The 25,044-nt window shown below is 47.5% G+C and overlaps 1 protein-coding gene across 1 annotated transcript; it reads left to right on the top strand.

Moving 5' to 3' along the window:
- Positions 1 to 8,132: 8,132 nt before the first annotated feature.
- On the top strand, positions 8,133 to 24,611 carry ZNF628 (zinc finger protein 628). The gene is made up of 2 exons (XM_082263752.1): positions 8,133 to 8,203; positions 21,053 to 24,611. The coding sequence occupies exon 2, from the start codon at positions 21,066 to 21,068 to the stop codon at positions 24,339 to 24,341; it is 3,276 nt and encodes a 1,091-aa protein (XP_082119878.1). The 5' UTR covers positions 8,133 to 8,203; positions 21,053 to 21,065; the 3' UTR covers positions 24,342 to 24,611.
- Positions 24,612 to 25,044: the final 433 nt, after the last annotated feature.

Below are 25,044 nucleotides of genomic sequence, written 5' to 3' on the forward strand. Positions count from 1 at the left end.
TGTGGCGACCTACCAATGTAGAGTCCCTGGACCAGGTGGCTGCTTAGCAAATTTGACTGATGGAAGCCCCATCCTTTACTGCCCAAGAAGTAGCTATCGTGCGTGTGAAATGTGCCTTGAAATTTGAAGGAAAGGTGTGACGTTGGGCCAAGTAGGCTGCTCCTAAGACCAATTAGATCTATCTGGCTATAGAGTTCCTCTAGGCCGCTTTGCCTTTATGAGTGGCTCCGAACAATATAAAAATGTTGGATGCTCTCTTCAATGGTTTAGTAACCTCCAGATAATGCAGGGTGCCCCTCCTGACGTCTAGTGTGGCAAAAAGTTCTTCCCCCTGGTGTGAGGGATTTTGCCAAAAAGAAGGGAGTACTATTAGCTGAGAGCGATGAGAAGCCAATGTGACCTTGGGAAGAACAGAAGGTCTGTTTTGAGTACCAATTTTTCGGGACGAGACCTTTCGATAGATTTGAAAAAAAAAAAAACGTTTAACTATGGATCATACGCCAGCCTGTCAAGAAATAGTGATAAGGTGGCTACCTAGACCTTGAGGGTACTCACAGCAAGCCCCGCTTCTGCACCATCCAGGAGGAAATCTAAAATGATGCCAATGCTTTCCGGATTCCTATTTTTGGGCTGCATTTTTGAAGTATATACTTTCCATATTTTGTTGTAAAATCTCCTGGTGCGCTTCCTACTTTACAGTAGGGTATCAGCTACCTGGCAGAGAGACTCTAGCTTGATAGTACCCGCCGTTTCGGATCCATGCTGCTAGTTTCAAGGTGCAGATGTGGGGTTGATGGGCTCCTGGTTGAACTAAAAGGTTGCTCTGGTTCAGAAGGAACCAGGGGTCATCTTCTGCTGTCTTTTCCAGGGGCATGAACCATGCCCTTTATTGGCCAGTAAGGAGCTACCAGGATCGCCCATGTATTTTCCAGATGTATTTTCCTGATTGTTCCCGGGATGAGATGGGTTGGTGGAAATGTGTGGCGAGGCTGAATCACCACAGAAGCCCCAGGGAGTCTATCCCTAGAAAATGCTCTTGTCTGTAGAAGTAATCTTGGTAAGGTTCCCCTATCTCCTGCTCATTCCCTGACTCAAGATAGCCACCGCCCTACTTCCAGTAGAAGCGCCATCTTGAGAGCATTACTTCTGCTGCGCCAACGGCGCGGCTGGTTGCCATGCTGCACACGGAAACCCCCAGTCCTCTGTGACCCGGCATGCGACCCTAAACGGGAGGGGTGGAGGGCAGCTTCACCAGGACCTCCGGCTGGCTGGAAGAAAAAAAAAAACCCCTCTTGGGCTCTTCACTTACCTCTGCTCAGGCCAGTCTAGGTAAGTGAAATAAAACATGCCTTGAGAAGACACAAGCCCTCCCCCTGCCACCATCAAAACACCCCCTGGTGTAAGAGAAGGCAAACCGGGAATCAAGGCTAAAAGGGGGGGGGGGGGAGGGGGAGTCCTGAACTATAGGCCTCACCCCTGGAAATCCCACCTTCCTCACCCAAAAAAACTGAAGCCGGTGGCCTCACCAGCAGGATACAGGCAGAGGGAGGGGTGTCCAGGGACGCCTGCCTTGGACAGAGTAGTAAAATAACAAACAGGGGATGAATGTCGTCTTCAGCTCATGCCTGCAGGACAGGAAACAGAAGAACTGAGGGGCAGCCGGTGAGCGGCCATTTTAAACATATCTGTGCTTGTGTTTCCTGTAGGAGGAGAAGCCTATCTCTCTCATGTGACCATCTTGGAGGATGACTTGGGGAATTAGATTTTTTATTGGATATGTTTTATAGCAGAAAGTAAAAAATATTTTTTTTTCAAAATGGTCTTTGGTTTATAGCGCAGGTGATCAAATACCACCAAAAGAAATCTCTATTTATGGGGGGGGGGGGGGGGGGAGGAGGACAAATTTTATTAGGGTACAGTGTCGCAAGACCGTGCAATTGTTAGTCATAGCGGAGTTCCACCTGTTTTTGTGTTCATTACAAGTCAGCGGCTACAAAAAGCGTGGCTGCTGACTTTTTAATAAACACACCCACCTTTCCCACAGTGCAGCGATGCGGCCGGTGGGAGCTTCGATTTTCTCCCTCTTCTCCCCGCGGTGCCGGCATCTCTAGTGTTGGACGGGCAATCTTCTGGGACCTGTGACGTGTCCCAGAAGATGGCAGAGAGGGAGGGGAGAGGAGATGAGAACTATCTAGATACCCGCGCCCACCCCCCCCCCCCCCAAAAAAAAAAAACACATGCCAGATGTGGCATGTCAGAGGGTCAGGAGGCCTTAAAGCGGAAGTTGCATTTTTGGGTAGAGATCTGCTTTAAAGTAACGCAGTGCTGTATCGCAAAAGTGAACTGGTCATGGGGAAGGGGGGTAACTTTCCAGAGTTGAAGTGGTTAATGGGCTGTCCTATGCATGAGAAAAATAGAAAAGTCTGACTCTTACCAATAACATTCCTCACTCATCATGATGCTCTGGTTATTTGCCGTTATACCATGTATTTTTACTTCCACAAAAACATGCACATTTGCAGACTTGTTAGACTTCCATTAACAATCACTGCCAGTTGAACACATTTGGTAGAGTGGTGCGCTTTTCAATGTTGGAAAATTGCATGTTCCCGACACAGATGTGAACCTAGCCTAAGGGTGGCTTCTCACTACCCCGCTGCACTTTTGTGGGTTAGCTGCACTTTCCCATAGATGTCTCAGATCCTGCAGTTTCAGAGAGCACACCGAAGTTTTCAAAGCAATTGCTGCTAAATTTTAGGGACTCAAATGACTGGAATAGCACCACTGGATTGGCGTAAGGCCAATGTGGTGTCAAGCCTATTTGACACGTTTAAATCAGTATTTTTTGCTAGAAAATTACTTCCAACCCCCAAATATTTTTTAGCAAGGACTCTGATGAATAAAATGGCTGTTGTTGCAATATTTTGTCACGCAGTATTTGCACAGCAGTCTTTCAAACGCAATTTTGGAATAAAAATACTTCACTGAATTTAAAAACGAAACCATAAAGCTAGCCCAGTTTTTTTTGTATATTGTGAAAGATGTCACGCCGAGTAAATAGATAACCAACATGTTACAATTTAAAATTGTGCACACTTGTGGAATGGCGACCAACTACGGTACTTAAAAATCTCCATAGGCGACACTTTAAAAAATGTTAACGGTTACCAGTTTAGAGTTACAGGGGAGCCCTTTTACTAGAATTATTGCTCTCGCTCTGATGATGGCGGCGATACCTCAAGTGTGATTTGAACACCATTTTCATTTGGGGGCGTGACTTGCATACGTTTTCTTTAGTGCGCGAGCTTACGGGGGCGCTATATATATATATTTATTTTTTTTTAAATAAAATCTGATCACTTATTGCGGTCACAAGGAATGTAAACGTCCCTTGTGAAGGTAATAGGCAATGACAGGTACTCTTTATGGAGGAATCAGGGATCTAAAAGACCCCCAGACCCCTCCACTTCAAAGTATTAAAAATGCCAAAAATCAGCATTTTGAATACGGTCAGTTTTTTTTTTTTTTTTTCCCCTTCAAATCTGCGCCATTGGTAGCCGTGGGGAGGAAGACACAGCCCCTCCTGCTCACTGGGATAAAAGAGCCTTTGCGCAGAGCAGGTTATATAAAAAAAATAAAAAATAAAAATAAAATAATGAAGCTTCACAACCACTTTATGGTCATCACAGAGGACAAGGGGGAACGCTTTAAGTCTGGAAGAGATTTAATCTCTAAATACAGAAAGGTTTCTTCACAGTAAGAGCTGTGAAAATGTGGAATAGACTCCCTCAAGATGGGCTCATTAGATTGCTTTAACCACTTGCCGACCGCCGCACGACTATCTACGTCGGCGGTCAGCCCCTCACAGGCAAACTAACGTAGGGCTACGTTGCTTGCTTGTGAGGGTCTAGGGAGCGAGCGCACGCCCCCGGAGGCGCGCTCCCGCGTGGTCACGGACCCCCCCGCGCGTGTGACCAGCGGACCCGATGTCCGCCGGCCACTCGGCGATCGGCGGGGGAGAGGGAGAATGTCAGGCAGCTTGTGTAAACAAGCCACCTGTCATTCTCCTCGCTGTAAAGACACTGATCACATGGATCTACTATGTAGATCCGTTGATCAGTGTCCTTACAGCTCAAGCCACAGCCAATCACAGTAGAAAGCACGCCCCTAGGGACACACACAGCCCCTCCCTCCCAAATAAAGTTAACCCCTTCACTACCAGTGTAATTTTACAGTAACAGTGCATATGTATAGCACTGATTACTGTAGAAATGTCACTGGTAACCCCAAAAATGTCAGTCAAGGGTCCGATCTGTCCGCCGCAATGTCGCAGTACCGCAAAAAAAAAATCGCAGATCGCCGCCATTACGCGTTAAAAAAAAAAACAACAAAAATGACAAAAATCTTTCCCTTTGTTAGTAAACGCGATAACTTTTGCGCAAACCAATCAAAATACGCTTTTTGCGATTTTTTTTACCAAACATAGGTAGCATAAAACAAATTGGCCGAAAATGTTAAAAAATTTTGATTTTTACATTTTTTTTTTGGGGGAATTTCATATAAAAAAATGTGAAAAATATTGCTATTTTTGCAAAATTGACGCTATTTTTTTGTTTATAGCGCGTGATCAAAAAATCGCACAGGTGATCAAATACCACCAAAACAAAGCTCTGTTTGTGGGAAAAAAAGGACGTCAAATTTGTTTAGGTACAGCGTCGCACGACCGCGCAATTGTCCGTTAAAGTCACGCAGTGCCGAATCGCAAAATACCCCCTGGTCGGAATGGGGGTAAAATCTTCCGGGGCTTAAGTGGTTAAAAGGCCTGGATTCCTTCCTAAATGTACATAATATAACTGGATACGAACATTTATAGGCAAAGTAGATCAATGAAATATCCGATTGCCTCTCGGGGGGGGGGGGGGGGGGAAATCAGGAAGGAATTATTACCCCTTGCTGTAGCGAAATTGGATCATGCTTTGCTGGGGTTTTTTTTTTGCCTTCCTCTGGCTCAACTGTGAGTATAGGCTTGTATAATTTTTTTTTTTTGGCCTTGCATTGGTTAAACTAGAAGGACTTATGTCTTTTTTCAACCAGGGTAAAGCTAAGTTCACACCTGTGCGGGTGGTGCTGCTATGGGACCTACACAAATTCTTTCTGCTGCAACCACCAGCATAGCAAGACGCAGAACCCATGGGGCAGGTGCTATTAATCCTAATGGCACACCGCCCACCCTGGGAACCTCGAACCTTGCAAAATCAAAAATAGTGCAGGGAACTTTTCCTGCGCGTTGCGAGGCACAGCAGTCCTTTCAAATGAAAACCGCGGCCTGCACCAGTGTGAAACTAGTCTATGCAACTAAAACTGCTGTATCTTTGGTCCATTTTCTAAAACCTCCCAAACATGCAGGACATCATAGAAGTGTATGAGAAGGCACAGCTAACCCATGGGTTAGCTTCGCTTAAAGCAGAGTTCCACCCAAACGTGGAACTTCCGCTTTAGGTAGTCCTATCCCCCTGACATGCCACATTTGGCATGTCATTTTTTTTGGAGGGGGGGGGGGGAAACGGGTACCCGCTCCCACTTCCGCTCGAAGCGCCGCGGCATTCTGAGCGGAAGTTCTCCTCTCCCCCTCCCTCCCTGCATCTTCTGGGACATGTCAGAGGTCCCAGAAGATTGCCGGCCAATCAAGACGGGCAGCACAACTCGCGCATGCGCAGTGTGTACCCAGCTGTGAAGCCGCAAGCTGTCACAGCCGGGTGTCCACACCAGTGATGCCGGCGCTGCTGAGACCAGAGGGAGAGGATCGAGGCTTCGGGCGGCCGCATCGCTGGACCGTGTGACAGATGAGTGTGTGTTTATTAAAAGTCAGCAGCTACACTTTTTGTAGCTGCTGACTTTTAATGAACACAGAAAAGGCTGGAACTCCGCTTTAAAGCACAGCGGGGCTGCACCAGGGCAGTATGAAGCTGCTCTGGAGGTACAAATTATAGTAGGCTGTCGGAAGATGTGTAATTGTACTTCTTCCTGCACAAACTGCCCCCCCCCCCCCCCCCATACACGATGCAGCTGAAGAGTACCATTTTTTTCTAATGACACCCACACATACTGGAAACTGCAGCCGTTTCCCCATGCTGGGAACCGCGTTGAACTCTGGTGTGCCTGAAGCAGGGCTGGCCCTACCATGGGTTCCGCTGGGTCCATTGGACCCAGGCAGAACTTGGAGAGTGGCAGCAAATTGACTCCCAAGATTTTTTTTTTTTAACAGCAGTTTGGTGTGTCAGTTTGCGTAGTGTTACGGGTGGCATTTCGCCATCTCATACTGCCGCCCGTAGTGCAAACCGATGAGTATGAGGAGGTTGAGCGTTGTCTCCGGGGAACTTCCCTTACATGTATTGAATTGTATTGTCTTCCCTCATATTGTAAAGCGCTGCGCAATCTGTCGGCGCTATATAAATCCTGTATAATAAATAATAATAATGATCGTGATGTGTGCTATAACGTCAGACATCAGCGCACTCCATCTAACGCAGGGCAGGCTGGATCTTCTAGGGCGGAGGGTGCGGCAGACACAGGAGTGACAGGAGGACTGAGGACAGACAGTGGGGGGTTTGGTGGACCGGTCCAGTAGTCAGTGCTGTATTTTGGCCTAGGCCAACAAGGCCCAGGCCTAGGGCGGCACTTTGCAGGGGGGCAGCAAAAAAGCCGCCCCCCTCCACCTGAGACTCTATTGGCCGCTGGTTGCTAGAGCCGCCTCGCTCACCCCCCCTCTCTCTCTCTCACCCCCCCTTCAACCCTCCCTCTCTCTCTCTCATCCCCCCTCTCTCTCTCATCCCCCCCTCTCTCATCTCCTCTCACCCGCCCCCCTCTCTCTCTTCCTCACCCACCCCACCTCTCGTGAGATCTCAGGTGTTCATGCTGGGACTTGTAGTCCTTCAATTTTGGAGGGAGTCAGGTCCGTTAAAAAAGGAGTGGGGCAAATTTACATATGAGGGGAAGGGGGTGGGGTGCCCAATTTTAGTCTTGCCTAGGGCAGCACAAAACCAAAATACACCACTGCCAGTAGTGAGTTATGGAAGATGATAACAGTGTATATATTTTCTAAAGGTTATATTTATATAAAATATTGGATGTGGGGGCTTTTTGTTGAGCGTGATTTATTTATTTTTTTGGAGGGGGGCAGCATTTTATTCTTGGACCCAGGCAGCACAGTAAAACTCTGGTCCGGCCACATCTGGAGTATTCTGTCCAGTTCTGGTTGCCAGTCCTCAGGAGGGATGTGTTGGAGCTGGAGAGGATCCAGAGAAGGGCAACAATAATTAGGGGATTGGAGGACCTAAATTATGAAGAGCGTCTGCAATCGCTTGATTTATTCTCCCTGGAGAAGAGACGCCAGAGAGGGGACATGATAGCAATTTATAAATATCTCAATGGTGATCTCAGCATAGAAAAAAAGCTTTTCAGTCGTAGGGAGTGTATGAGGGCATAAAATGCGATTAGAGGAGAAGCGTTTTAACCTCAGGCAACGTGGGGGGTTCTTTACTGTTAGAGCTACAAGATTGTGGAATTCTCTACCACAAGAGGTGGTTTCTGCGGGTAGTATGGTGGCTTTCAAAAGACTCTTAGACTTACATCTCAAGGATCAGAACATTCAGGGCTATGTGAGATGATTACAGCCATACACACCTACACAGGTTGAACTGGATGGACTATTGTCTTTTCTTGTGCCAGCCCTGACCTGCAGGCACGTTTCCTGAAAGGGCTCAGGGCCTTTTTTTTATTCAAATGAATTGGCTGCTGTACCCAGGCAAACATGGCCACAGGGAAGTTGCGCAGATGTGCACCAGAGATAAGAGAAGCTGCTCAGCAGAGGACATCACATCCAATACACAGACATTGTCCCAAACTAGAGCACTGTCAGCACACAATACAGCCCAGAACCAGGGCTCAGCCTTTCACCTCTGAGGGATGAAGACATGTCATTGCCTAGCACACAGCATCTATGAGAAGTCAGCCCGCCATCACCTCCACTCTGCCCTCCTTCCCTCCCACCAAATCTCTCCTCTCAGCCTGCATGTGTAGTCTGCAGCAACTTCCGGGTTACCGTGCGTCGTACGCTAGTGACGCGTCACCGCCGCGCACGCTAGTGACGTCGCGATGCAGGCCTGAAACCGGCAGAGGGGAGCTCCGTCCGCACGCAGAGAATGCAAGTATCTGTCCGGTGTGCTAGAGGAGGGGGGAGGGGATTTATCAGCCTTTATATGAAGTGGTGGGGGAGGGGATGACCGAGGACAGCAGAGTCAGCTGTGTATATCAGGGAGGGAGTCATCAATCTCACTCCTCATCCTCCACCCTAAATTACATCTCATTGCCCCTGCCTGCTCCCCCCTCCCACATTTGTTTTCTTTTTCCCTGCCCCAGTGTCCCTTTACCACCATCTGACGCATATGTGCGTCGCTTGACGGCTGTCAGCGCAAAGATCAGTCGCTGGTGGGACCGGTTCTGATCACATGACCGCAGTCCCATGATCACTGATCCTCCCCAGGCATTCCAAAACGTTCTGCGCATTCCGAGAACGCACATTTTTACGTCCCTGGGAAAAAAAAAAAAATGTTGCGCTTGCGGTTCCATTAATTGTGTCCGATTCAGCTGAATAAGCTGCGCTTTGCACGCCGCACAAAAATGCGCAAAAAAAAAAAAAAAATGCAAGCTCGCATAAAGCACTGATGTGATTGGTGACTAAAGGGACACCGCGGCAGGAAAGGGTTAACCACTAGCCCTCTGGAAGTTTTTACCCCCCTTCCTGACAAGGCCATTTTATTTTTCGGCACTGCGTTATTTGAACTGAATTGCGCGGTCGTGCGACGCTGTACCCAAATAAAATGTATTCCCTTTTTTCCTACAAATAGAGCTTTCTTTTGGTGGTAGTTGATCGCCTTTGCGTTTTTTTTTTTTTTGCGCTATAAACAAAAAAAGAAAGCCGACAATTTTGAAAAAAAAAACCAACAATATTTTTTACTTTCTGCTATATATATACATCCAATAAATAAATAGAAAAAAATCAATTTTTTTCATAAATTTAGGCTACTATGTATTTGCTACATATTTTTGGTAAAAAAAAAATCACAATAAGCGAGTATTGATTGGTTTGTGCAGAAGTTATAGGGTCCTTTCACACGGTGCGTCGTCCAATGGGGTCCGTTCTGCTCAGTGGGGATCAATACGCCGAGGTCCGTTCTGCTCAGTGGGGATCGATCCGCCGAGGTCCGTTCTGCTCAGTGGGGATCGATCCGCCGAGGTCCGTTCTGCTCAGTGGGGATCAATACGCCGAGGTCCGTTCTGCTCAGTGGGGATCGATACGCCGAGGTCTGTTCTGCTCAGTGGGGATCGATCCGCCGAGGTCCGTTCTGCTCAGTGGGGATCGATACGCCGAGGTCTGTTCTGCTCAGTGGGGATCGATCCGCCGAGGTCCGTTCTGCTCAGTGGGGATCAATACGCCGAGGTCCGTTCTGCTCAGTGGGGATCGATACGCCGAGGTCCGTTCTGCTCAGTGGGGATCGATCCGCCGAGGTCCGTTCTGCTCAGTGGGGATCGATACGCCGAGGTCTGTTCTGCTCAGTGGGGATCGATCCGCCGAGGTCCGTTCTGCTCAGTGGGGGATCGATCTGCCGAGGTCCGTTCTGCTCAGCAGGGGATCGATCCGCCGAGGTCCATTCTGCTCAGTGGGGATCGATCCGCCGAGGTCCGTTCTGCTCAGTGGGGGTCGATCTGCCGAGGTCCGTTCTGCTCAGTGGGGATCGATCCGCCGAGGTCTGTTCTGCTCAGTGGGGGTCGATCTGCCGAGGTCCGTTCTGCTCAGTGGGGATCGATCCGCCGAGGTCTGTTCTGCTCAGTGGGGGATCGATCTGCCGAGGTCTGTTCTGCTCAGTGGGGATCGATCTGCCGAGGTCCGTTCTGCTCAGTGGGGATCGATTCGCCGAGGTCCGTTCTGCTCAGTGGGGATCGATACACCGAGGTCTGTTCTGCTCAGTGGGGATCGATCCGCCGAGGTCCGTTCTGCTCAGTGGGGATCGATACGCCGAGGTCTGTTCTGCTCAGTGGGGATCGATCCGCCGAGGTCCGTTCTGCTCAGTGGGGGATCGATCTGCCGAGGTCCGTTCTGCTCAGCAGGGGATCGATCCGCCGAGGTCCATTCTGCTCAGTGGGGATCGATCCGCCGAGGTCCGTTCTGCTCAGTGGGGATCGATCCGCCGAGGTCCGTTCTGCTCAGTGGGGGATCGATCTGCCGAGGTCTGTTCTGCTCAGTGGGGATCGATCTGCCGAGGTCCGTTCTGCTCAGTGGGGATCGATACGCCGAGGTCCGTTCTGCTCAGTGGGGATCGATACACCGAGGTCTGTTCTGCTCAGTGGGAATCGATCCGCCGAGGTCCGTTTTGCTCAGTGGGGATCGATCCGCCGAGGTCCGTTCTGCTCAGTGGGGATCGATCCGCCGAGGTCCGTTCTGCTCAGTGGGGGATCGATCTGCCGAGGTCCGTTCTGCTCAGCAGGGGATCGATCCGCCGAGGTCCGTTCTGCTCAGTGGGGATCGATCCGCCGAGGTCCGTTTTGCTCAGTGGGGATCGATCCGCCGAGGTCCGTTCTGCTCAGTGGGGATCGATCCGCCGAGGTCCGTTCTGCTCAGTGGGGATCGATCCGCCGAGGTCCGTTTTGCTCAGTGGGGATCGATCCGCCGAGGTCCGTTCTGCTCAGTGGGGATCGATACGCCGAGGTCCGTTCTGCTCAGTGGGGATCGATACGCCGAGGTCTGTTCTGCTCAGTGGGGATCGATACGCCGAGGTCCGTTCTGCTCAGTGGGGATCGATACGCCGAGGTCCGTTCTGCTCAGTGGGGATCGATACGCCGAGGTCTGTTCTGCTCAGTGGGGATCGATCCGCCGAGGTCCGTTCTGCTCAGTGGGGGATCGATCTGCCGAGGTCCGTTCTGCTCAGCAGGGGATCGATCCGCCGAGGTCCATTCTGCTCAGTGGGGATCGATCCGCCGAGGTCCGTTCTGCTCAGTGGGGATCGATCCGCCGAGGTCTGTTCTGCTCAGTGGGGGTCGATCTGCCGAGGTCCGTTCTGCTCAGTGGGGATCGATCCGCCGAGGTCTGTTCTGCTCAGTGGGGGATCGATCTGCCGAGGTCTGTTCTGCTCAGTGGGGATCGATCTGCCGAGGTCCGTTCTGCTCAGTGGGGATCGATACGCCGAGGTCCGTTCTGCTCAGTGGGGATCGATACGCCGAGGTCCGTTCTGCTCAGTGGGGATCGATACACCGAGGTCTGTTCTGCTCAGTGGGGATCGATCCGCCGAGGTCCGTTTTGCTCAGTGGGGATCGATCCGCCGAGGTCCGTTCTGCTCAGAGGGGATCGATCCGCCAAGGTCCGTTCTGCTCAGTGGGGATCGATCCGCCGAGGTCCGTTTTGCTCAGTGGGGATCGATCCGCCGAGGTCCGTTTTGCTCAGTGGGGATCGATCCGCCGAGGTCCGTTCTGCTCAGTGGGGATCGATCCGCCGAGGTCCGTTCTGCTCAGTGGGGATCGATCCGCCGAGGTCCGTTTTGCTCAGTGGGGATCGATCCGCCGAGGTCCGTTCTGCTCAGTGGGGATCGATCCACCAATCCCTGCTGAGCAGGCGGATGACAGGTCCATCTCCACTCTGTGTGCTGTCAGATCCCCGCTGTCCTCTATGGGGAGATCGGATGAGAACGGACCGCCTGTTTCCATCCGTCTGGATTTCACGGACAGGATCGGATCGGAGAGCAGCGGGTGTCAGCGGACATGTCTCTGCTGACACCCGCTGCCCCATAGGGATGCATGGAGGATCCGATCAGGCCCGCCTAAAAAACTGACAGGCGTATCGGATCGCCCGTGTGAAAGGACCCATATCGTTCACAAAATATGGGATATTTTTATTATTTTATTTTTTTACTAGTAATGGGGGCGATCAGTGACTTATAACGGGACCGCAATATTGTGGCAGACATTCTGACGTTTTTGACACTTTTTGGGGACGCTAATACAGTGATCAGTGCTACAAATATGCATCGTCACTGAAAAAGCAGTGGTCCTCAACTCCGGTCCTCAGGGCCCACTAACAGGCCAGATTTTAAGTATTACCTTGGGGAGATGCAGACTAGAGTCCTGCAATCACTGAGCAGCAAATTAGATCACCTGTGATGTAATTTCAGTTATCTTGCAAACCTGGCCTGTTAGTGGGTCCTGAGGACCAGAGTTGAGGACCACTGCTGGAAAGGAGTTAACATCAGGGCAATCAAAGGGTTAACTGTGTGCCTAGCCAGTGTTTGTCCACAGTGTGGGAGGGGCTTTTACTAGGGGAAGATATGGAATTTATTCCCTGCTTTGCAGGAACACAAATTCCATCCCTTCACTCCTGTCAGAATGGCGATCTGCCTTGTTTACCTAGGCAGCTCTCAGTTCTGTCTCTGCCTGACGATTGGTCGGTGCTGGAGGACATCGGGTACTAGAGCTGCACGATTCTGGATAAAATGAGAATCCCCATTTTTTTTTTGTTAAAATAAAGATTACGATTCTCGGCGTAATATCATTTTTCAAAATTGGGCTAAATTTACTGTTTTTTATTATTATTATTATTATTATTCATTGAAGGGGTTTTTTTTTTTCCAAAAAAATTGCGTTTGAAAGACCACTGGGCAAATAAAATGTGACAAAAAATATTGCAAAGACCGCCATTTTCTCTAGGGTCTCTGCTAAAAAATATTTATATAATGTGTGAGGGTTCTAAGTAATTTTCCAGCAAACAATATAAATTTTACCATTGTAAGCAACAAGTGTCAGAAAAAAGGTTAGTCTTCAGGTGGTTAAACTGATCTCATTTACAGACCCTTTGATCCAAAAGAACAAAACGATACAATGTTTTTCCTTATCTCTCAGCACTTAGCAATGCTGTGATAAACTTTTTTTTTCTTTGACAGCTGTCAGCTGTGAGTAGAGAACGGCTCTGCACTGAATCATGAAAATGCCGGATTAAGATCGTGAGGGGGGGTTGAATCATGATTGCGATTTTTTAATGATTAGGCCCCTTTCACACTGTCCACTCCGTCGGCGGACTCCGTTTTTCTCATCGGGGGATCGATCCGCCGATCCCCACTGAGCAGGCCGATGACAGCTCCGTCTCCACTCTGTGTGCAGAGACAGAGCTGTCAGGTCCCCGCTGTCCTCTATGGGGGAATCGGATGAGAACGGACTGCCTGTCCGTTCTCATCCGATCCAATCCAGAAGGATGGAAAATAGGATTTCTATCCGTCCCGATTTGACGGATAGGATCGGAGAGCAGCGGGTATAAGCAGAGATTTCTCCGCTGACATCCGCTGCCCCATAGGGATGCATGGGGCATCCGATCAGTCCACCTGAAAAAACTGACAGGCGGATCGGAACGCCCGTGTAAAGGGCCCATAGCGTCTACAAAATATGGGATATTATTACTATTTTACATCAGGGCAGGGCAATCAAAGGGTTAACTGTGTGCCTAGCCAGTGTTTGTCTACAGTGCAGGAGGTGCTTTTACTAGGGGAAGAGATGGAATTGCAGCGGGTGTCAGCAGAGATGTCTCCGCTGACATCCGCTGCCCCATAGGGATGCATGGGGCATCCGATCAGGTCCGCCTGAAAAACTGACAGACGGATCTGATTGGACCGTATGTGTGAAAGGGGCCAAATCGTGCAGCTCTATCAGGTATTCTGCACCCACTGATCAGCTTCTGCTGTGTGTAATCACTGTGGATGCGTGCCCCCCTACCCGGAGGTGTCAGATCAAGTATATATACATGATCCAGTGCATAGGTGCCGCCCTATATCAGTAAAATTTCTATAGGGCGGACCTAAATTGGTTAAACAGTTATGAGCCCCCAGCTGGAAAAAGGTCAGCGATCATGTGACCATTTTGACAATGATCACTGTTCCTTCCCACCAACCACCCCCTGGGTGTTCCAAACTGTTAAGGGCTTCATTTACATCTGTGCATTCCCAGAACACAAGCAAACGCACGCTTTTCCCACACATGTTCCCAGGAAACATAAAAGACACGTGTCATGCTTGTGGTGTCATTATTTGTTAATGGCACCTAGGAAACCCACGTTTGGTTGCACCAAAAAAAAAAAAAAAAAACACTCAAAGCTCAACGCCTGCAAAGGTACTGGAGTTTCTTTTGGCATATTGGTCACATGTAGGGCAGCCGATTCGAGTGAATGCACCAGAATGTGCGGAAAAAAAGGGCACGCTCGCATGACACACAGATGTCAATGCGGCCTGAAGGGATGCCAGAGCGGGCAGGAAGGAGTTAAGCTGTTATAATGCCTTGAGAGCGGGAAAGGATCACGTGACAGCGGTCACATGATCACTGATCATTTCCAACTCCATCCACCCTTCACAGGCGTTCCAAACTATTTATGGCTCCGTTCACATCTGCAAATTCTGAGAACGCACGCAGATGCACCCATTTACACACATGTTCCTGGAACATATTAAAAATGGTGCCATTATCTGTTAATGGCACCCTAAACATAGCTAGAATTATCGGAAAAATAAAAAACATGCAAAGCTTAATGCCTGAAAAGGAGCGGGAGCATCTTACGGCATATTTGTCATGCATAGAGTTGCTGATTCATGTGAATGGGCTGCCCTATGCATAGCACCAAACAATGCACAGGTGTGAATGGGGCCTAAAGGCACACCAGGAAGGGGTTAAACGGTTCTTTACATGCAGGGGGTTGGAAAAGATCAGCGATCATGTAACCAGTGACAGCAGTCGCAAGATCACCAATCCTTCTCACCCCTCCCCCCTTTTTTCTCAGGTGTTCCGAACTGTTTATGGCTCCGTTTAAATTTGTGTGTTCTGAGAACGTAAGTAGATGCGCACGTTTTTCGCACACTGTGACGGTGTTCAGCGTCACTGCAATTTAAGGACAGATGGGTAATGGTTTGGATTGCTTCATATTTGTCAGCAAGGTCTCCATGTAGAAATATTGAGATTTGTTCCCATTTGCCATGAGGTCTCTGACCAGGAAGTACAACTCCTAATATGGTCATTCCAGGAAGTTCAATGAGGAGACTGACTGTCTAACAATGTTGCTTTTGTCTGAGGTGGCTTTCCATTCACCTATTGTCGGGTGTGCTAATGAACTCACCTGTTGTCTGCTAAGGGATGTATTGACAATCATAGTAATGTGTATTGGGGGATCGTTATGGAACCATTGTTCTGTGTCTGGCTATTGTGTACATTGATTGCCCCCTGGGGCTTCTGTCTCATTACACATAACAGTCCTTCTAATCAAGCTATTGGAGCAATCCCTGCCGACTCATTTTCAAGTCTTCATTTGCATGGCTAAGGAGGACCTGAAGGAGAACGGCATGTACTTTGCAATTGACCAATGGGAAAGCGGTTGTTGGGGGCGGGATGTTCCAAATTCTGTATAAAAGTGTGCTGTGTACTTCCAGTAAAGGTCTTCCTGTTTGAACTTACATACAGCCTGCCTGGTGTTTGTTCTAATGGATTCCGAACGGCACATAGCTGTAGTTCGGATCCCGGAGCCTTGGTTGACCGAACCATCAGACGCTGCGATCTGCAAGCTGACGCACTAGAAGCAGAGGAGTGTCGATAGAGCGGAAGCGAGCGAGCAAGGGTCTCGTCACACACGCATTCCCAGAACATGCAAAAAAAGCGTGCACACTTGTGGTGCCATTAATGGTTAATAGTACCTCAAATGCAGCTGGCAAACACACGTTTTGTCGCACAGCAAAAAAAAAAAAAAAAAAACATTCAAAGCCCAAAAAGCTATTTTTTAGCATATTTGTGACACGTGGGGTAACCAATTCAAGTGAATGGTCTGTCCTATACTTGTCGCACATTCATGGGACAGACAGATGTGAATAGGGCCTAAAGAAGCACCAGGGCAGGCAGGAACGGGGTTAAACAGTCCTGAACGGCAGGAAGGATCACTGTCACAGCGGTCACATTAACCGCTTCCGGACCGCCCACCGCATATATATACTGCGGCAGGTTGGCTCTCCTGCGCAAACCGACGTAGGGCTACGTCTGTCGCGCGCCTGCAGCTAGGGGGCGAGCACGCTCCCGCCTCCACTCGGCAGCAGGGACTCCGATGCACGGGGCAGGCGGCTCTGATTGCCACCAGACACCCACGATCGTTCCCCCCTGAGAGAGAAGAATGGTTGGCTGTCTTCTCCCTGGAATGATCACAGAGCTCCTGTGATCCTTCTATATAGGCTCACAGGTCTCTATGATCATTTCACAAGCCACGCCCCCCACATAGAATCACTCCCCGAGGCTCACATTTAACCCTTTGATCACCCACAGTGTTAACCCCTTCCCTGCCAGTGTCATTATTACAGTAACAGTGCATATTTATAGCACTGATTACTGTAGTAATGTCACTGGTCCCCCCCAAAAGTGTCAAAAATGTCAGGTCAAATAGGGGTCCGATCTGTCCGCCGCAATGTCGCAGTCCCACTAAAAATTGCAGATCGCCGCCATTACTAGTAAAAAAACAATAAAAAGGACATAAATCTTTCCTGTAGTTAGTAGACGTGATAACCTTTGTGCAGGCAAAACAAAATACGCTTATTGCGATTTTTTTTTTACCAAAAATATGTAGCAGAAAACAAATTGGCCTAAAATGTGAAAAATATTGTTTTTTTTTTTCAGAATTGTCGCTCTCTTTTTGTTTATAGCGCAAAAAATAAAAATCGCACAGGTGATCAAATACCACCAAAAGAAATCTCTATTTGTAGGAAAAAAGGACTTCAATTTTAGTTGGGTACAGCTTTGCACGACCGCTCAATCGTCCGTTAAAGTAACGCAGTGCCGAATCGCAAAATAGGGCCTGGTCATTAAGAGGGAAAATCTTCGGGTCCAGAAGTGGTTAATGGAAGCCAGTTTGGCTGGATGACAATAGTCTGTGCTGGGAGCATGCAGTGAGCGCACTCTCAGCACAGAAACAACGGCCACCCAGCAATGCATTTGTGCGGCGTGTGGGCAGTAAAGCCCATACAGTATGTGTTAGGCGGGCGTAAAGGGGTTAAAGAGTTTTTGTGCTGCATTGCATTTTTATTTCTCTTGCTTAGGTGAGAATGGTTTTGCCGCACACTGTGCTTGTGCAGAGTTCCCATGCATGCACAATGATAGAGCGGGCATGGAAACACCTAACCTTGCTGTGTTTGCAGATGTGTAGAAAGGCGGGGTATGAAGCAGACACGTCTGAACCCACTTGAGCTATCCCACAGGGAAGTTGTCAAAGCCGACAGCCAATCATATGATGGAGGCATTCCCCACCCGGAAGCTGCACATATGGAAAGGGAATGTATACCTATCCGCTGCTGGGCGGGGAATGCCTCCTCTGCCTTTGACAGCTTTCCAGCAGGATAGCACAGAAGGCTTCAGACTCCTGTTCAACCAAGCCCAAGGCCATCACTGGTAGTAACTTGCCACAGGGAACCTTCGGCATATCTGTGTATGTGCCAAAGTAATAAGGATGGTGGCACCGGGGGGGGGGGGGGTTAGGCAAGAACTAAAGCCAGAAGTTTTCCTTAAAGCAGAACTTTACTCCTCCCAGGAGTCTTACACGCATAAAGATCATATGTACCAACAGCCTGTTATCTCCTCTCCTTCCACTCCAGCTGCCCTCTGAGTGTGACAGGAACTCAGCAAGAAATAAAGGGGAGAGGGGATCTAGTGCTCTCTGTTTTAAACGCTTTATTTCAAATTAAAAGGTGAAATACACTTACATTCCCGAGCACTTCAGCAGTGCGGGCTTGAAACAGCAGAAAAAACTTAATGACAGAACCTTCCAAGCACTGACGTGCTACGAGTAGGCTCCTCCCCACGTACATGTTACGTCAGATGACTTTGTCAGCGGGGTGGAGCCTTAAAGTAATGTCTGTCCTATGTAGTGCCGTGTTTGCAATTGCCCGCCCAACTACTGGATCTAATGCTGCGGTGTGTGGCGCCATGCCCTGAATTCATCTGACGTAACGCGCACGGGGAGGAGCCTACTCATAGCACGTCGGTCCTTGGAAGGTTCTGTCATTAAGTTTTTCTGCTGTTTCAAGCCCGCACTGCTGAAGTGCGGGGGAATGTAAGTGTATTTTCACCTTTTGATTTGAAATAAAGCGTTTAAAAACAGAGAGCACTAGATCCCCTCTCCCCTTTATTTCTTGCTGAGTTCTTGTCGCACTCGTAGGGCAGCTGGAGTGGAAGGAGAGGAGATAACAGGCTGTTGGTCCATATGATCTTTATGCGTGTATGACTCCTTGGAGTCTATCCCTAAGGTGAGCTGCGAATCTGGCACTAGTCACCGGGAGCACCTGTGTAGAGTGTGGAGCACTGTGGCACCTTAATATTGATTTCAGATGAAGATTGGGAGTTTTATTTGATTTGAATCTTGGCTATTCATTTTCTCACTGATTTTTTGGACCATTCACTTGGTCACTAGCACTGGGACTTTTTAATAGCCTTGTACTTTATTGCACTTGGTATTAGCATTGATTTGCTTTTACATTACTATATATAATTTTATTCTGTATGTATGCATTAATTATCACTTTGATTGCATATTTTTCACTTGGCGCAGCAATATTATTCATTTATTTGTATTCACTGGTGTTTTGTGTATAGCACTGATTGTTTGCAGCCTTGTGCGTTTATTTATTTACTGCATTTATTTAATTTATTTTATTCACGTATATGGTTTGCGCTGATTGTACCACCATTTTATGTTTTATAACTTTCACTGTACTTTTAAAAGCATTTTAAGGTCTTTTTTTTTGAAAATTTGTGTTTATTAAAGTTTTGCACAAAAAAAAAGCATTTTAAGGTCTTTAAACACTCTTTGAAAACAAAAGAAACACATAAAAGATACTGAGAGACAGAGCAAGAGCAATGGAAAACACAAAAATATTGAATTAACAATGATTTAATTAATTAAAACAATAGTAATAGGTCTTACGGAAAAAAATGCAAAATACCGGGACCGCGAAATTTGAACCGCGATATAACGGGGGTTTACTGTAAACATTTGCCAGAGGCTCTTTTTTTTTTGACAGCTGAGAACAGCTCTGAATGAGTCGAGAACATGACGTTTTAGGATTGTGAGAGGGGTGAATCGAGGTCGCGATTTTGTAATGATTAATCGTGCAGCTCTACTGACCAATACCCAACACAGGAAGTGAGAGGGAATTTTTTTTAGGTAAAAAGATGTGCATTTATTATTTTTCTTCTAAGGAGCCTGCAGAGCATTACGCCCCCGATCAGCAGATCGTAAAAGCAATGCCAGGCTCCTCCAGACTCTCAGGATAGCTGTCTGCTGGTAAATCTGATACAGGCAGGGAGTTACCTGAGAGAAGGAAGATCAATGAACTACAAGAGCACTTACCAGCTCCCTCTCAGTTCATTGAGAACTAAAAGCTGTCAGTTGCCATGGCTCACGGTACTTGTAGTCTATTCATTTACAGGAAACTGAATGAATGATGTGGGCGGAGTGCCGCAGAACCGCAATACTTTTGTGACAGTGGGTGCTGGGAGAGAATCCCCCACTTGCTGTCACAGGGAGGGGGGGGGCATTGGGGGGAGAAGGGGTGCATGTTACACCCTAAATATGGGTAAATTTAAATCTGATTTAAATCAAATTAAATTGAAATCTTTAAATCTGACCTTCTTCTATAATTTAACCACTGCAGCTCCGGAAGATGTTACCCCCTTCATGGCCAGGCCATTTTTTTGCTATTCAGCACTGCTGTACTTTAAGAGCCCATTCAGACTGGCGCGATCCGACTTCGAGGGGCGACCTGTGAAGTCACGGTGCACAGTGTGCACTGCGATTTCGGTGCGACTTGCAGGGACTTCACATAATGGAAGTCTATGCAAGTCGCTCCCAGGTCGCCCCAAAGTAGTACAGGACACTTTTTCTAAGTCAGAGCGACTTGTGTCACTCCTATTAGAACGGGTCCTGTGCTAATCAATGGCGAGCGACCGAGCGCGACTTGTCAGACAGGCTGACAAGTCGCCTGACAAGTCGCGCTAGTCTGAATGGACTCTAACTGACATTGTCATGCAACACTGTACACAAAGAGAGTCTTCTTTTGGTGATATTTCATCACCACTGTTTTTTTTCTTTTTTTTGCAATAAAACAAAAGAAGATCCAAAATTTTGAAAAATGTATTCTGCTACATGTATTCGGTAAAAAATATCTCAATACATGTATGTTGATCGGTTTGCATGAATGTTATAGCATCTATAAACTATGGTATATATAATGGACATTTTTTTTTATATACTACTAATGGCGGTGATCAGCAACTTAAAATGGGACTGCAATAGTGTGGCGGACAATCTGACACTAACTGATGCTGGGGGGGGAACTGACTAAATGCCACTGACATCTCCAGTGACATAATACAGTGAACAGTGCTAATAATATGCACAGTCACTGTACTAATGACACTGGCTGGGAAGGGATTAGGATGGGATCTAGGGCAATCAAGGTGTTAAATGTGTGCCTAACAAAGTTTACTGTGTGTGTTTTACTAAGCAGTGTGCTGGTTTTTATTCCCTGCTTTTCAGGGAGAAAAAAAAAGCGGCACATCACTGCTGATAGTAGGGAGCTCTGTGTTGTTTACCTACACAGGGCTCTCTTCTGTCTTTCGCTCAGCCGATCAGCAGGTTCCAGCCATAAATCATTGACCGGGACCTGCTGATCAGCTTGTGCTGAGGCGAATAGTTCCACAGCCAGGGCAGCAAGCATGCGCCCCCTACAGGTAAGTACTGGATTACGTAGATGTACGTGATCCAGTGCAGCGGGGCCCCTCTGCAGTAGGCGGTCAGCAAGCGGTTAATGATGTATTAATGATTACAGAGCTGTAATAATTTGTGTCTTTTATATCTGTCTGGAGTTCAGCTTTAAAGTTAATAATTTAATCAGTGGATTCTAGAAAATAAACCCCATTTCTTGTCTTCATTATCTCTTAGCAGCAAATCCTTCAGAATGGTGGGTGCCCAGGAACTGGAGGTACAGGCATCTTCCATACAACAACAACAACCCCTTGTGCAACCTGCAGAAGCTAGCAGCCATCAATATGAGTGCCTCGAGTGTGGTAAAGTCTTTAAATGGTCTTCAAGATTAATACACCACCAAAGAACCCACACTGGGGAACGTCCTTACAAATGCTCAGAATGTCCAAAAGCTTTTAAAGGCTCCTCAGCCCTCCTTTATCACCAGAGAAGCCATACTGGAGAAAGACCTTACAAGTGCGGAGACTGTGGTAAAGCCTTTAAGCGCTCTTCTCTGTTGCAGATCCACCAGAGCGTACACACCGGATTTCGCTCGTTCAAATGCACCGTGTGTGGAATGGCATTCAAGTGGTCCTCCCATTACCAGTACCACATGAGACAACATACTGGAGAACGGCCTTACAAATGCAACATCTGCGACAAAGCATTTAAGAATTCCTCCAGTTTAAGGCGGCACAGAAACATCCACACAGGAGAGCGTCCTTATGTGTGTACGGTGTGTGGCAAAGCATTTACACAGTCCACCAACTTAAAACAACATGAGCGGATCCACACAGGGGAACGGCCATACAAGTGCAATGAATGTGGTAAATCCTTCACCCATTCATCAAACTTGCTCCTTCACCAGCGTACACACACCAGCGGGCCCACACACAAATGCGACTTGTGCGGCAAAGTGTTTATTTCAGACGCTTTCCTGCAGAAGCACCTTCAAACTCACACAATTGAACAGACGTTTGTACAAACAGATGCTGAAGTGTTCCTGACTACCTCCAGCGAAATAGAGACGGTGGAGATGCTTTATAAGTGTGGCACTTGTGACTTAACCTTCAAGAGCGAGGAGATGCTTCTTGAGCACCAGCAGAGCCATGCTGAGGAGCAGAGCTATTCTTGTACATTATGTGATAAGACTTTTAAAAATGCCTCAGGGTTGTCCCGCCACCAATATATGCACTCTAATGAAAGGCCTTATAAATGCTCAATCTGCGAAAAGACATTTGTGCAGCTGTCAAACCTTCTGATGCACCAGAGAACTCACACGGAAGAACAACAGCTCATCCAGACAGAGGCAGAGGTGACCTGCCCACAGACCATTGAGATCATTCCTCCCTTTACCACCGCCACCCCTGCTGAGACCGTTGAACGGCCGTACAAATGTACAGACTGTAATAAAGCCTTCAAAGGCTCCTCAGGACTGCGGTACCACATGAGGGACCATACTGGAGAGCGCCCTTACAAATGTTCAGAGTGCGGAAAAGCTTTCAAGCGCTCTTCCCTCTTGTCTATACACCAGCGGGTTCACACGGGCGTTAGGGCATTCAAGTGTGCTGAGTGTGGCCTTACATTTAAGTGGTCCTCACATTATCAGTACCATTTGCGGCTCCATACAGGGGAAAGGCCTTACAGTTGTACGGAGTGCGGAAAGTCCTTCAAAAACACTTCTTGCCTACGCCGCCATAGGCAGCTTCACACAGGGGAACGCCCATTTGCCTGCGTTATGTGCGGCAAGACCTTTACGCAGACTTCCAATCTACGTCAGCACGAGAGGACCCACACGGGAGAAAAGCCTTACAAATGTGAAAAATGTGACAAAACATTCACGCACTCTTCAAATTTGCAGTTGCATCAACGCACACACTCCAGCGACCGACCTTACAGGTGCACCATTTGCGGCAAGGGTTTTGTCATGTCTTCCTATCTTCAGAGACATCTACGCACCCATTCCACAAACAGTGGCGGAGATTGCGACTCTGCCACACAAAGTCTAGCTCCCCAAAACGGGCAAGCTGTGCCGGCTAGTCAAAAGATACAACTTGTGCCCGACATACCAACCACGCTAAATGTTGAAGTCTGCAACCAACCCAGTAACTTAAATTCACAAACCTTTTTCCTGGTACAAGTCCCACAACAAAACACTCCTAAGTTTATACTTCTGCCTTCTTCACAAGTTTTGCAGCCTCAGCAGAAGGTTCCTGTAGCGTCCAGTACTTCGAATATGGTTACAATACAAAGCAATGCTAGTCAAAGAGCTCCACAAAATAAGGTTTTGCGAAAGAAGCCCAAAGCGAAAGCTTCTAATGCTAATTTCACTAGTCCTAACAAAAACATTCTTATTATGCCCAACACAAGCCAAACAGTTCCTAACTTGCAGCCTCTTCAGTTACAGGCTATTCAAGGCTTTCCCAGATCTCAGACACTACCCATGGGTCAAAATATCATTTTCTTACAGAATGTGACAGATCAAAGTCATCTGCAGCTACCAACAATGCATATGAATGCTATTACATCTGCACCGAAGACTGCTAACATACAGATCCAACAATTACCCAGTACACAAGACATAACTATTCAAAGCTTGCCTGGTGCTCAGGAAGTGTCCAGTATTCAAATGAAAGCGGAGGAACTGCCCGGTATTCAAACTGTATCAAACTCTCAAAACATTGCTAATGTGCATATCCATCAAGAACTATCGAATTTGCACCTTCAAACAAGTCCAAACACAACTCATCTTTCGGATATTCACATTCAAACCCTTCCAGAGCCTCAGAGCGTCTCTAGTTTGCAGGAAAGTCAGAACTTGATCGTTGTACAGAATTCTCCAGGAGAGGAACTCCTAAGCTCTACAGAGAGTGTAGAAAACTTGCAGTCAATGGAGGAAGTTCAGGATGTCCACTTTGAAACCCTTCAGACGGAAGAAGGTTTGCAGAACGTACTTGTCTTGCAAAATGCAGATGGGGAGCAGACACGGCTGTGTGTGCAGGGAGTGGAAAATATTCAGGGCATACAAGATGTTTCTAATGTCCAAATTCAAGCCATGTCTAATATACAAGAACCTGGGGCGACAGCTCCAGAATGTCAAAAGGTCTTTATTATCCAGAGTTCTCAAGGTGAACAGACGCTTCAAGTGGTGGATAACTTCCAAAACGATCAGAATCTGCACGTAGTTGAAAATCTTCAAGGTTTGCAGGCTGGACAGAATCAGCTTCAACTGTTACCTAACATTCAGAGCCACAACACCGTCCAGCTACCACAAAACGTGCAGCTGAGGACCGTACCGGCTAGCCAAGGCCTACAAACTGTTCAAAAGTTTCAGGGTCTCCAGAATATACAAACGGTTGGTGCCGGGAACCAGAATGTTCAGACAATCCAGCTAGTCCAAAAGAATTCTGTTCAGGGATTACAGCATGTGTTGCCATTTATTCGGATTGTCCAGGCTGCCCCAAAAGTACAGCTTGTCCATACATTTTAATGTAGAAATACGACAGTGCCTGTTCTTCCTGTTTATATGAAGTATTCATGATCGGCTGCAGATATTGAAGTTAGGGCACCTGCGTTATGGTATCGTCTTTATATCAAAACATTATCAGCTACTTTAGTAATAGTTCTGAATATTTCTCATTATAAAGGGCCAGTAAATTAAAAATTCTCAGATTTTAAAATGTAATGTGTATTTAAACTCAAAAGCAAAAATGTGCTCTATTGCTGCTTACTATTTCTATTACTAGTCCTTCAATATGGTGGCTGCATTCGTTTCCATTTTTCAAGCTTTTTCCAATGTATTTTTACCAGGCTGTTCTGCCAGTAACACATTTTCTGTCCTGGGAGGCTACACTCACTCACTGTACTGTATCTGTGGAGGAGTAGCATTGTGACCCTAGGGCAGGACTGCAAACAATTCCCCCTCTACTCATCTCTGTTACAATAGGGATTAGTGTTGGGAAGGGGTTGTGTAGTTCATAGCAATTGGTTTGGAAAGTGGACAACGTTGTTTAAAGAACAAACAAAGGGAAAGCCGCTCAGGTGCAAGTTCAGGGCTTGGTGCAGGTCGGATCCGTCATCCAAACGCAGAAAAGTCCAAAAATTGAGACCGCACTCAAGGTAGTAAGATGAAAGCAAATGAACTCCTTTATTCCTCATAAATGAAGCAAACAGACAGTGCACAAACAGACGTG

Source organism: Pelophylax lessonae, assembly GCF_965119305.1.
Source record: "Pelophylax lessonae genome assembly, chromosome: 7".
Lineage (NCBI taxonomy): Eukaryota > Metazoa > Chordata > Amphibia > Anura > Ranidae > Pelophylax > Pelophylax lessonae.

Coding starts and splice junctions, on each gene's coding strand:
- ZNF628 (XM_082263752.1), top strand. CDS start 21,066: ATGGTGGGTGCCCAGGAACTGGAGGTACAGGCATCTTCCATACAACAA.